The following is an 11,102-nucleotide window of genomic DNA, read 5'->3' on the forward strand; positions in this document are numbered from 1 at the left end:
AGCTGAAAGTTTTAGAATGATCCCATCAAAACTGAGAATACCCTTTCAAAGCCTCTGGTTCTTGGCGAAAATCCTCCCCGTCTATCACCGCTATAAAGGGCGAGTCCATTGCCGTAGGAAACCAAGCCACAACAACCCAGAAACATCAAGCAAGAGATCAAGCTTTATCTCTGAATCCCTAGCCATCAATTCTTCCCAACCAACCTTAACCCAAAATCCAGAAATCATGCCATTGCTGGAATTCTCCCTCTCTGCTAAACTCTCATGCATCTAGCTCCCACACCACATCCACCTATAAGTTCCATTTGAATTAATTCCAGTTGCTGCTGTTATCACCTGGGCCAATCGCTGCTGGTATCTTCAAGCCAAAAAGCTACTGTTACCATCCAGCTAGTCACAACGAAGTTGTTCTCAGGTTCAACCTTTGATCAATTTCGGGCCTAGTCTCGCTTAATCAAGAGGGCCCTGCTGCAAAGGTTCAAATAGCCCTCACACTTTTTTTCACATTGCCAACTGTTCTCATATGTTTCCAGATCTAAGATCACTTGACCTCCTAACATGACATCTCTCTCTACCTTAAACCTCCAAGACGATTCATATGGCTGCGATTCTAAAGTGTAAGTCACTTACCTTAGCGAGTATGGGTGCTCACGCATGGGTTTTCCACCCCCCATTCTCCATCGTTCTTGTTCTTGTTCTACATACTGGTTCTTGGTTCCATCTATGTAGCCATGGTTCTTTCTTGAGATATGTCTCTGTGGTGGAGGGAATGATTTTGTTTTGAGGGATCTTCTCCCCTTGGATGTTGGGTTTCACATGATCTGTGTTTTGGGATTCAATTGGCATCGGACAATCAGTACAGTACTCGAGGCTTTTCTGCTTCCGGCGGTATTTCAACGGCAACTTGCAGTTGACGGCGCAGGGATTACAATAGCTAGGGTTTCTGCATTGTATTGGGCCTCTATTCTAGTTTTTAGTTTTTTAAGGTTTAATTTCCTTATACTAGTTCTTTATTTGAGCATAGGTGGAAAATTAAGTTTCCTTTTATTATTAGTTCGATTGGGCTTTTCCATCAGACTTTATGTTGTGGTTCTATTTTCAGCCCTCCTGGGCTTGCTTTGGGGCAGCTTAAATGATTCCCCACTACCAAAAAAAATAAAAATAAAAAGAATTTCTCTTATTCCATTTTGGAATGTGTCATTCTTTCTCAACACGTGTCATCTCAATTAACGAAAGCTAACTTTTTTTTTTTTTTTATTATTATTTTTTTAAGAAGATCAAAGGATTTCACTCCTAACTCCATGGTGACTTGAACTCATGACTTCGTACATAGATAGTGAGTGCTCTAACCACTGAGCTAACACCACATCGTCGACATAACGAGAGTTAGCAAAAAAAAAAAAAAAAAAATTAATAATAATAATAATAATAAAAAAAACCAAAGCCTATTCCTTTTGCAAAAGACTGGTGATTTTTCTCTTCCCCTGCAAAACCCCCAGAAAACCCTGCAATTGGCCCACGCCCCTTCTTCTCCTTTCTCCTTCGCTCACCTTCTCCATTGTCTTGCTTACCACGAAGAAACCCACTCACCCTCTGAACCAGTCAACCCCCAAATTCCAAATCCCAACTCAAATCCAAGTACGGAGAAATTGAGCGACTCATAAAAAAATGGCTACTTTTCTATTCAGTTCAAATCCATTATATACGAGGGTGAGCATGATATTTAGAATACCCATCAGCTAACCCACCTGTCACTCCAATTCTGACTTCCCATTCCTCCATTGCCATGCTAAATCATAGCCTAGTTTGGAAGCCAGTCTCTCAACTTGGCTGAGGGTTGCATCCGAACCATTCCTCAAAATGACGTCGTTTCGGCTCTTGTCTCGGGCATCGCGTAGGCTTCTGAAGCCTCCTTCACTCTCTCGCTCCCATCTCTCTGCTGCAGTCTCTACCTATCACCCAACCACCAAACCCAGCCCTAAAGAAACGCCTTTCATCCCTTTTAATCTCAGGCACCGTTGGATTCCCGGTTATCATCTTGATTCTGATCTCAGGCTCGTAGCGCACATATCCACTTCATCGAACAAGGACGACGACCGGGTCAGCGATGACCCGAAAGCCCAAGCTTCTTGGATCGACGCTTATTTGCCCAGGCAGGCCCGCCCTTATGCTAAGCTCGCTCGCCTCGACAAGCCCATTGGCACCTGGTTGCTTGCTTGGCCTTGCATGTGGTAAGTAGTGCTTCAATTTTTATCACTCCCTTAATTTTACTGCATTGTTTGGTTGGAGTGATAGCAATTTGGGTTGCTCGAACTAAAAAGTAAGTATTTAAATTTTTACTGCATTACTTTGTTGAAGACTTGAAGTGATAGCAATTTGGCTTTGGTTGAACTAAGAAGTAAGGCGCTTTTTTTTTTTTTTTTGTTCTTGTTTTGTAATTAGTGCATTGTTTGGTTCAGGTGATAGCAATTTGGCTTAGTTGAACGAAGAAGTAAGGCGGTTTTGGTTAAAACTAATGGTCTGGATACATGCATGTTGGCTTTTGCAGGTCAATAACATTGGCAGCAACCCCAGGACACCTTCCTGATATTAAGATGCTGACACTATTTGGATGTGGGGCTTTGCTTTTAAGGGGCGCTGGATGTACCGTAAATGATCTCCTTGATCGGGATATTGACACCATGGTAATACTCATTGGCCATGCACTTCTTTTGAGTTTGACTACCTTCTTGAGTTGGTGACTGGTGCCGAAGTATATTATCGATTTTCTGTACATGCTCGTGTGCATATGAATATATTAGAGTTTTAAGTGGCATTGGGATCAATTGTTAGTTGCTAAGCTGTTTTTTCAATTTGAAATGCTTAATGCATGGGGATTGCTAAATCAAATGACTGATATGGAAATTGAAGAGGAAAAAAATTGCAGGGTTCAAAAGTTCAAATCCTTTTGTTTCTCTAGACACGAACTTGTTTGTAACCTTCTCTGATCAAAGGGCTTTAATTCAGGTGGAACGTACAAAGTTGCGGCCAGTTGCGAGTGGTCTTTTGACACCTTTTAAAGGGTTGTGTTTTCTTGGATTTCAATTGCTTTTGGGTCTTGGAATTCTCCTCCAACTGAATAATTATAGGTTAGTGCCTCACTTTTGGGTCTTGGAATTCCTCACTTTTAGTCTTTAAATCTGGATAAGTCACCAATAACTCCGAACATATGAAGAGTGGGATATTGTATTGATATTAACAGCCGTGTTTTGGGGGCTTCGTCTTTGTTGCTAGTTTTCTCCTATCCTCTCATGAAAAGGTTGACATTCTGGGTAAGTAAACATTTTTTTTTTTTAATTAACCTGAAGTAAGCCTTGGAAGCACTTTCATGATAATTAACCAAGTGATTAACAAATGGTATGATACTTTCTGCAGCCTCAAGCATACCTAGGTTTGACCTTTAACTGGGGAGCTTTGTTAGGATGGGCTGCAATTAAAGGAAGCATTGATCCAGCTATAGTACTTCCATTGTACATTTCTGGAGTATTTTGGACACTTGTGTATGATGCGATATATGCGCATCAGGTACCACAAATATGTACTGAATATATGCACTATTGTTTTCTTCCCCCTCTTCTTGATAGTTTATCTTCTAAAGAACATGTTACTATCTGAGTGTCCAAATAAAAAAAGAAAAACAATACGTCTTTAGCCTCTAGTTGAGTTTCCAGAATATGGAGATACCTATGAAAATAAATAAATTCTTTTTTGTACTTAGATATGGAATATGTCGGAGTAACATAACCTTTTCAATACAGTAATAAAAGATGTTTCTTTCCATGCTTCAGGATAAAGAAGATGATCTGAAGGTTGGTGCCAAATCTACCGCTTTGAGGTTTGGTGATTCAACAAAGGAGTGGATTACTGGGTTTGGAATCCTGTGCATCAGTAGTCTTGCCCTCAGTGGATATAATGCCGAAATTGGTTTTCCCATCCTTTCTTTCTTTTTATATATAATTTATAGGTATATTTTTTAATTACTGCTATTGGAACCTCAGCCTAATTTTTCTTTTTCTTTTTCTTTCTGCTCCCACGCCCAAACTGTCAACCATGGAATTGGGAGTTTGGTGGTTAGAGTTTGGGCCCTTTGGCCTAATGGTCTCTGTGACCGCGGTTTCTTGGGGTTTAGGTTCATGTCGCCCCCAATGTAAACTTGATTGATTAATGGATATCTTCTGTTCTAAAAAAAAAAAAAAGAGTTGCTAAGTGAAGACATAAATGGTGTTAAAGATGACGTGGCACTTGATAAAAGTAATGTGAGGGGGCGATGTGACAACCATGTCAGTTTGATAAAAGTTTTCCCACCGTATTGGTGCCCTATGTTGCTCTAAAGGAAACTGGAACAAAGGGCACTCTCAAGTTATGGGTGGTTGCATAGTGGCTAATGAAGATTTTAGTGGCTTTTGTGAACAATGAGCACCCTTAATGGAGGGTGTCCTTTGGCCAATTTTGTAGTAGTGAGCCTGTAATTAGAGGGGAAGATTTAATTGTTCTAATTCATGGTTTATGGAGATGCAATATTGCAGCGACCAAAATGTTGTTAGTAAGAAAATTAAAGAACAGAAGCAACTGTGAATCGTACGTCTACTGAACAATTAATTAAGAAACAATCTAAATCCTCAACTACAGCAATATCATTTATGAACAAGATCAAATAATATATTACATGTATTATTTCTTATTGCATAGTACAACTGAAAGCAAAAATTGAATAGAGAAACATTAATTTCCACAATGAATAAAAACAATCGTATTATTTCTTATTATACTTGGGGCTCATTTGTTAACGACATACCTTCTTCTTTTGGTAGTTTCTTCCGAAGGTTGGAGGCCAAATGGAGATTGATGAATGGTAAATACGAAGGAAAAGAATACCGGAAGAAAAATGGTATCAAATGAGCCCTTTAGTTACTATATATGTATTATGACTATTATCAACATATGAAACAGAAGCACAAAAAGCTAGCTTGTGCACAATACGTCATTTGATTTGCTTATTTCCCTTTGTTGTTAACTAAACAATCTTTAGCAGTTTGCTGAGTAGCCACGGACTTACTAGCTGGTGGATTTGAATTTGATTCGGGTTCCCTGCGCCCAAAAATGGCACGGCCAGTGGGTTGAGAAGAAGTAGATGGATTTGAATTTGATTCGGGTTCCCTGCGCCCAAAAATGGCACGGCCAGTGGGTTGAGAAGAAGTAGAACCAGAAGACATGATAAATGGCTTGCTGCTTTATCTTGTATGAATGATATCTTAGAACTTATGGCTTATACACAGGTCACATATGTCTATATATAGTTGAGGAAGTGAGTTGCTTGGTGTACAATTTTGGTTTGGGAAATTAAAGGGATGTTGTGTTGGGATTAGGGAGAACTTTACCATGGATAGATTAAACTTGATAAGTAAACATTCAAAACAAAAAAAAAGAAATTTACCAAGAAAATTTCGGTAATCGTCTGTTAACTCAAACATTACCATGAACTATGACAGCAAGTTCATGTTGTGTAGTTTAAAAGAACTTGTTGCTGAAAATTGGGGTATGGAAACAAGTAACCCTAATGTCAAAGCAACACTATTTCCAGTTAGTTTCATTTTCTATGAAGGGTTTATTATGGAACTGAACCAACCTTCTTTCTGACCTTGGATAGACATACAACTATTGTACAAAGCTAGGACTTGTATTATTTTAAGCAGATTATAGCTTCTTGTTCTTCTTTTCTTTACAAACATTGCTGCATCGCAGCATACTTAGAAATTGAAATTTCCTTCTCTGCCGGCTGTTATACAGAATTACATGATTTCTTGAAGAATTGCTTCTCTTAGTGGTGCCCGCTTTCCTTCTTATTTCTCATTGTTTTCCTTGAGAAGATTAGTTATTTGAATTTCCTTCTGTAATTAACTAACGTTATTAATTAATTGACTTCAAAACCAGTCGGTTGATAAAGATGACCAGAAAATACCCACAGCTGCACTGCACACGAATCCATCCAGGGCCGGTCCTGAGTTTTTTGATGCCCAGGGCGAAATTTTTTTTTTGTGCCCAACTAGCCTAGAATAATAGACATGTAATGATTCTTTCAAATGTCATACTCTATTACATAAAGAAACATTACACAACAGGGTCGACATAAAACCAAAAACCCGTATAAAAAAGTTTACAAATCATCTAAAATGATGTATTCTTGCATTTCTTGAAGCAAAATCATCAATTATCTTTTCGTAGTCAACATTTGCCAACATATTTCTTTCAATGGTTAAAATCGCTAATCCATTCAGTCTATCTTGAGTCATGGTAGTCCGAAGATAAGACTTCAATAACTTCAATTTTGAAAAACTTCTTTCAGCGGATGCTACAGTCACCGAAGACTAGGAAATTGATTGGGACATACTAACTAATGAGATCTCAAATGACGTACAGAAGAAATGGTGAAGAGCGACCGACCAAAGAGAGTGCAGCAAGTTCTATCTACTTGACCATTCACAGACCCCAGAAACAAATTCACAGAAGACTGGGGAAAATCTATAGTAGTTCCTGCAGGAATTGCTATGCGATTCAGAGGAACTTGCATAACTTCACTCAGACAAATTCTAAACCGCGTTTAAACCAAAGGTTTGACGGGTCTGAGTCCCGTCTTCATTGCCACCTTCTGGTACACGTAGCTTGCTTGGTATTATATCTTTGGCCTGTAGATTTCGTTCCCAATTCATTGTTTTCTCATTAGGTACTTTATTTCATTCGGGCAACTCTTGAGACCAAGATAGAAATCCCGCGTCGTTTCCTTGCAGATTTCTGAGGGTATTAGTTTCATAGTCTTCTGTTAAAGCTGTTTCGGGGAAATATTTGAGGACATTCGTTCTACACCAATTTTTTCAGTCAGTGGTTGGGTGCTGTTCATTTTTCAAAAGTCTTCATTTCTCAAGGGCAAGTGGTTAGTGGGCTTGGGCCTCATGCTTAGGATAGCTGCCTAACATTCATATAAGTGTTTCTTACAATTAGTTAAGTGAATTTCCAAGTGCCACAATTAGTGCATTGATGAAGGTATACATATTTAATTTTAATCTTGTATAAGAAGACTGGTCATGATTTTCCTTACTGAATAAATGTGCGTCAATATTCTAGTGAATGGTAATAGTTATGTCTAAATTACTTGCCCATTAATGTAGGACACAACTATATGATGTTATTCTATGTATCATTCAATTTGCCTATGGACTAATGAAATATTCTGTTTATTTAAAAAAAAAAAAAAAAAAGCTCAAGTTTCCCATTATTTTGCTCCCAGTCTCCCACGAACCCTTGGAGTTTATATCAACTCAACTAATGGGGAGAGTCTTCAATAAGGTCTTTGTTTGGTTCATGAAAATGAAATTCTGGTATGTTTAATGAGTTAAATATATATGCAAAATGAAAATTTTAATCGCACATCTTGAACTACTATTTAATACACATCTCTTTGTTTTTTTCTTTTCTTTTTTGTTCGTTTATCTCCATAACTTCCTATATTACCGCTGGTGATAACTAAATATACACCTCCATCCATTTAATGGCAGCTCTGCATCCACCACCACCATACTCCTTCATCAGCCCACTCTACCAAACTTTCTCATAAACTCACAACTCCATCACTCAATTTCCGTAATTTGTGATGGGTTTGTCTAGGAAAATGAAATACTGAAACAACACATCAAGCAAAAATAAAAGCGAAGAATCAGGATCATAGCTCGTAATTGAAGACACCAATCGAGCACCTCCATCTTAATTCAATAATTCATCAAGCTTGTGTCACAATAATATAGCAATATATATATATATATATATATATATATATAGACACACACACACACTTGTGTCACAATAATATAGCAATATATATATATATATATATATATATATATATATATATATATCATTAATTTCCTTTTGTGCTCAATTTGGATCCAAGTTGAAAAAAGAAAAAAATTGTGCCTCAGTTACTTTGACGAAATCATTATCTTACCTTTCGTGCTCTAAACCTCATCCTTCTTTCTCAATTTGTGAGTAAAGTTTACATGGAAATTGAGTTCTTATGTTTTCATTGCTTGTAGAAATTAATTCCCAAACATTACTTTTCCATTATTGAGAATGCATATCTTTTTATTGAAATTGTGATAGTCATGCAATAATAGGCCATTCTGTAATGATTGACACGTTCTTTATTAAATTGGTATTGTAACATGAATTTTATTGTCACTAAGTATATTATAGAAAATTTATTGTTTGACAATAAGAAATAAAATTGAAATTCATATCACCACTTTCATCTCTCATTAATCTATATATGCAGTTGCAAGAAAGGTTATGTATCAAAATTCATCATTGTCAAAAGTAATGGCAGAGATCCTATTCATGTCCAAAACAAACCCAAAATACATTAAATTTGTACAAATAACTTTTCTATTTTCTTGTACTAGACTATTGGTTGTTCTTGTTGCTACTGTATTTCTTTGGTTGGCGATCTTTTAAGTCGGCCTGTAATGTGCCCAATTGAGAAGCATGTACCTATATAGGAACCTGATCTGGTTAATGAAGTTGTTATGATTAGCCTCCTCTCCAAAGAAGCTGAAGGTATTGTTGCCAGAACTGCTGAACAAATATGCAGATGTGCCTACAAAGAAGCTGAGGCTGCCGGATTCACTACAAAGTTCTCTGCTAAGTCTCTTGGCATGATCAAGGCTCCATGAAGCCTTTTGGTGACTAAGGAAGCTGTACATGAGGAGAAAGTTGAACCAAAGAAGAAAAGGGGCACACCGCCACTTGGTTCCAAGAACAAAAACCCCACCAAGTCAAAGAAGGTAGCTGAAGCACAGGAAATTTCCCTAGCTTATCTTACAAAGCCTCATAGCCCTAGTTTGAAGGGCAAGGAGAAAATTGAAGTTTTATTTTCTTTTTAACTTAACCTATTTATTATGTTATTTCATAGTTCATAGGCTAATTTTAATAAGTGAACATTTGATGTTTTAATGAGTGTTGCCTTTTATATGTCACTTTTCTTATTTGCTTGTGTTCATGACAATAAAAAGATATGTAATGTGTCACTCTGGTTTGAGTTAAATGAGAAATCATTGTGATTTGATTAAAAAAAAAAAAAAGTCAGCAAGTAATTAGCGAGGAAGAAATAACTGTTCTGGTTCACGGTTTAGGGAGATGTCCCTGTGCAGCGACCAACATTTTGTTAGTTAGAAAATTAAAGAACAGCAACAACTTTGAATCGTCTACTAGACAATCAATTAAGAAACAATCTAAATCCTCAAGTACAGCAACATCGTATATGAACAAGATCAAATAATATATTACATGTATTTCTTATTGCATAGTACAACTGAAAGCAAAAATTAAATAGAGAACATTAATTTCTACAATGAATAAAAACAATCTTATTATTATACTTAGGGCCCATTTGGTAACTACTTTCCTCTTTTGGTAGTTTCTTTGTACCAAATGGAGATTGATGATAAAAATGGTAAATGTGAAGGAAAAGAATACCACAAAGAAAACTTGTGTCAAATGAGCCCTTCAGTTGCTGTGTATTATCAACATATGAAACAGAAGCACAAAAAGCTAGCTTAAAAACTGGTGCACATTACGTCATTTGATTTGCTTATCTCCCTTTGTTTTTTGCTAGACAAGCTTGAGCAGTTGGCTGAGTAGCCACAGGCTGACTAACTGGTGGATTTGAATTTGATCCGAGTTCCTTGCGCCAAATAGCTTCACGGACACTGGGTTGAGAAGAAGCAGAACCAGAAGACATGATAAATGGTTTGCTGCTTTATCTTGTATGAATGATGTCTTAGAACTTATGGCTTATACCTAGGTCACATATGTCTCTATATATAGAGTTGAGGGAGTGAGTTGCTTGCGTACATTTTTGAGTTTGAGAAATTTAAGAGATGTTGTGTTGGGATTAGGGAGAACCTTACCATGGATGGATCAACTTGATAAGTAAACATTCAAAACAAAACATGAATGATGACAGCAAGTTCATGTTGTGTAGTTTACAAGAACTTGATGTTGAGAATTGGGGTATGGAAACAAGTAATTAACCCTAATGTCAAAGCAACACTATTTCCAATTAGTTTCGTTTTCTATGAAGAGTTTATGATGGAATTGAACCAACTTTTCGTACCAAAGAGTTTTGTGGTTTGGTGTTCAGAGAATAAGTGGGTTTGAATGGTATGTGATTGCTTCTAGGATTGCTTCTCCCAAATCACACATTCCTGGAAAAGGAAAAGAAACTTTTGGCTGATTATGGTTTTACTTCACGAAGGTTTCTTTCTTGTATGTTTTTATATTAGGAGTTTGATCTTTGATCTGAAGTGGCTTCTGTAAATAAATGTTATTGACTTTGAAAACCATCGAAGAAGATGAACAGAAATCAGGGATAGGTATGTGGATCAGAAGATGTATATGATCAAATTACAGAAGAAATAATCATACTTAACGGATCAACAATTAATTCTGGTCGACCATGCAGGCATTTTCTTATTATCTTCTGAGAAACAGTCGGACATGGCATGCCAGCTGCACAGATCGATGACCAAACAAACAGAGCTAGAGAGATTGAGGCACAAGGAATCGACGTGTACAAGTTATATATGTAGCTTACTGCATCCAGTTCTGCGAAAATAAGCCCAAAGCAAAAAATTGAACCCGCAATGTCGGCAATGACTATTAGAGCAACCCAACCAATTGTGACCCTGTTTTTTTTTTTTTTTTTTTTTTTAAACTAACAAGGATTAGGCGATATTAGCTCCTCTGCAATGATCTGAAAGGGGTGCCTAAGCACCCACACAACCCCGAAGGGGACCACTACAACCGGGGGCCCACCGCCCTTCCCTCGCTAGAAATCTTATTAGGGGAAATATATGAGCAATACGGCAGCAGTTTTTTCAACAGTCGAAATTTTCTATCCCTCTTTCCTTTTTCTTTTTTTTTTCCCTTAGTTTTTCTACGGTAAATGTAGTAATATGGATCTAATTAAAAGATTGCTCTCAAATGTGGTTCGACTAAGACCTACGGATGGGTAT

General features: G+C 37.2%; 1 protein-coding gene across 1 annotated transcript; it reads left to right on the forward strand.

The window, feature by feature from the left end:
- The first annotated feature begins 1,458 nt into the window (after positions 1–1,458).
- LOC133732205 (4-hydroxybenzoate polyprenyltransferase, mitochondrial-like) lies at positions 1,459–4,033 on the forward strand. The gene is made up of 6 exons (XM_062159697.1): positions 1,459–2,231; positions 2,549–2,684; positions 3,007–3,128; positions 3,242–3,311; positions 3,415–3,564; positions 3,828–4,033. The coding sequence occupies exons 1-6, from the start codon at positions 1,861–1,863 to the stop codon at positions 4,014–4,016; spliced, it is 1,038 nt and encodes a 345-aa protein (XP_062015681.1). The 5' UTR covers positions 1,459–1,860; the 3' UTR covers positions 4,017–4,033.
- Positions 4,034–11,102: the final 7,069 nt, after the last annotated feature.

The sequence above is a fragment of the Rosa rugosa genome, chromosome 2 (genome assembly GCF_958449725.1).
Source record: "Rosa rugosa chromosome 2, drRosRugo1.1, whole genome shotgun sequence".
Lineage (NCBI taxonomy): Eukaryota > Viridiplantae > Streptophyta > Magnoliopsida > Rosales > Rosaceae > Rosa > Rosa rugosa.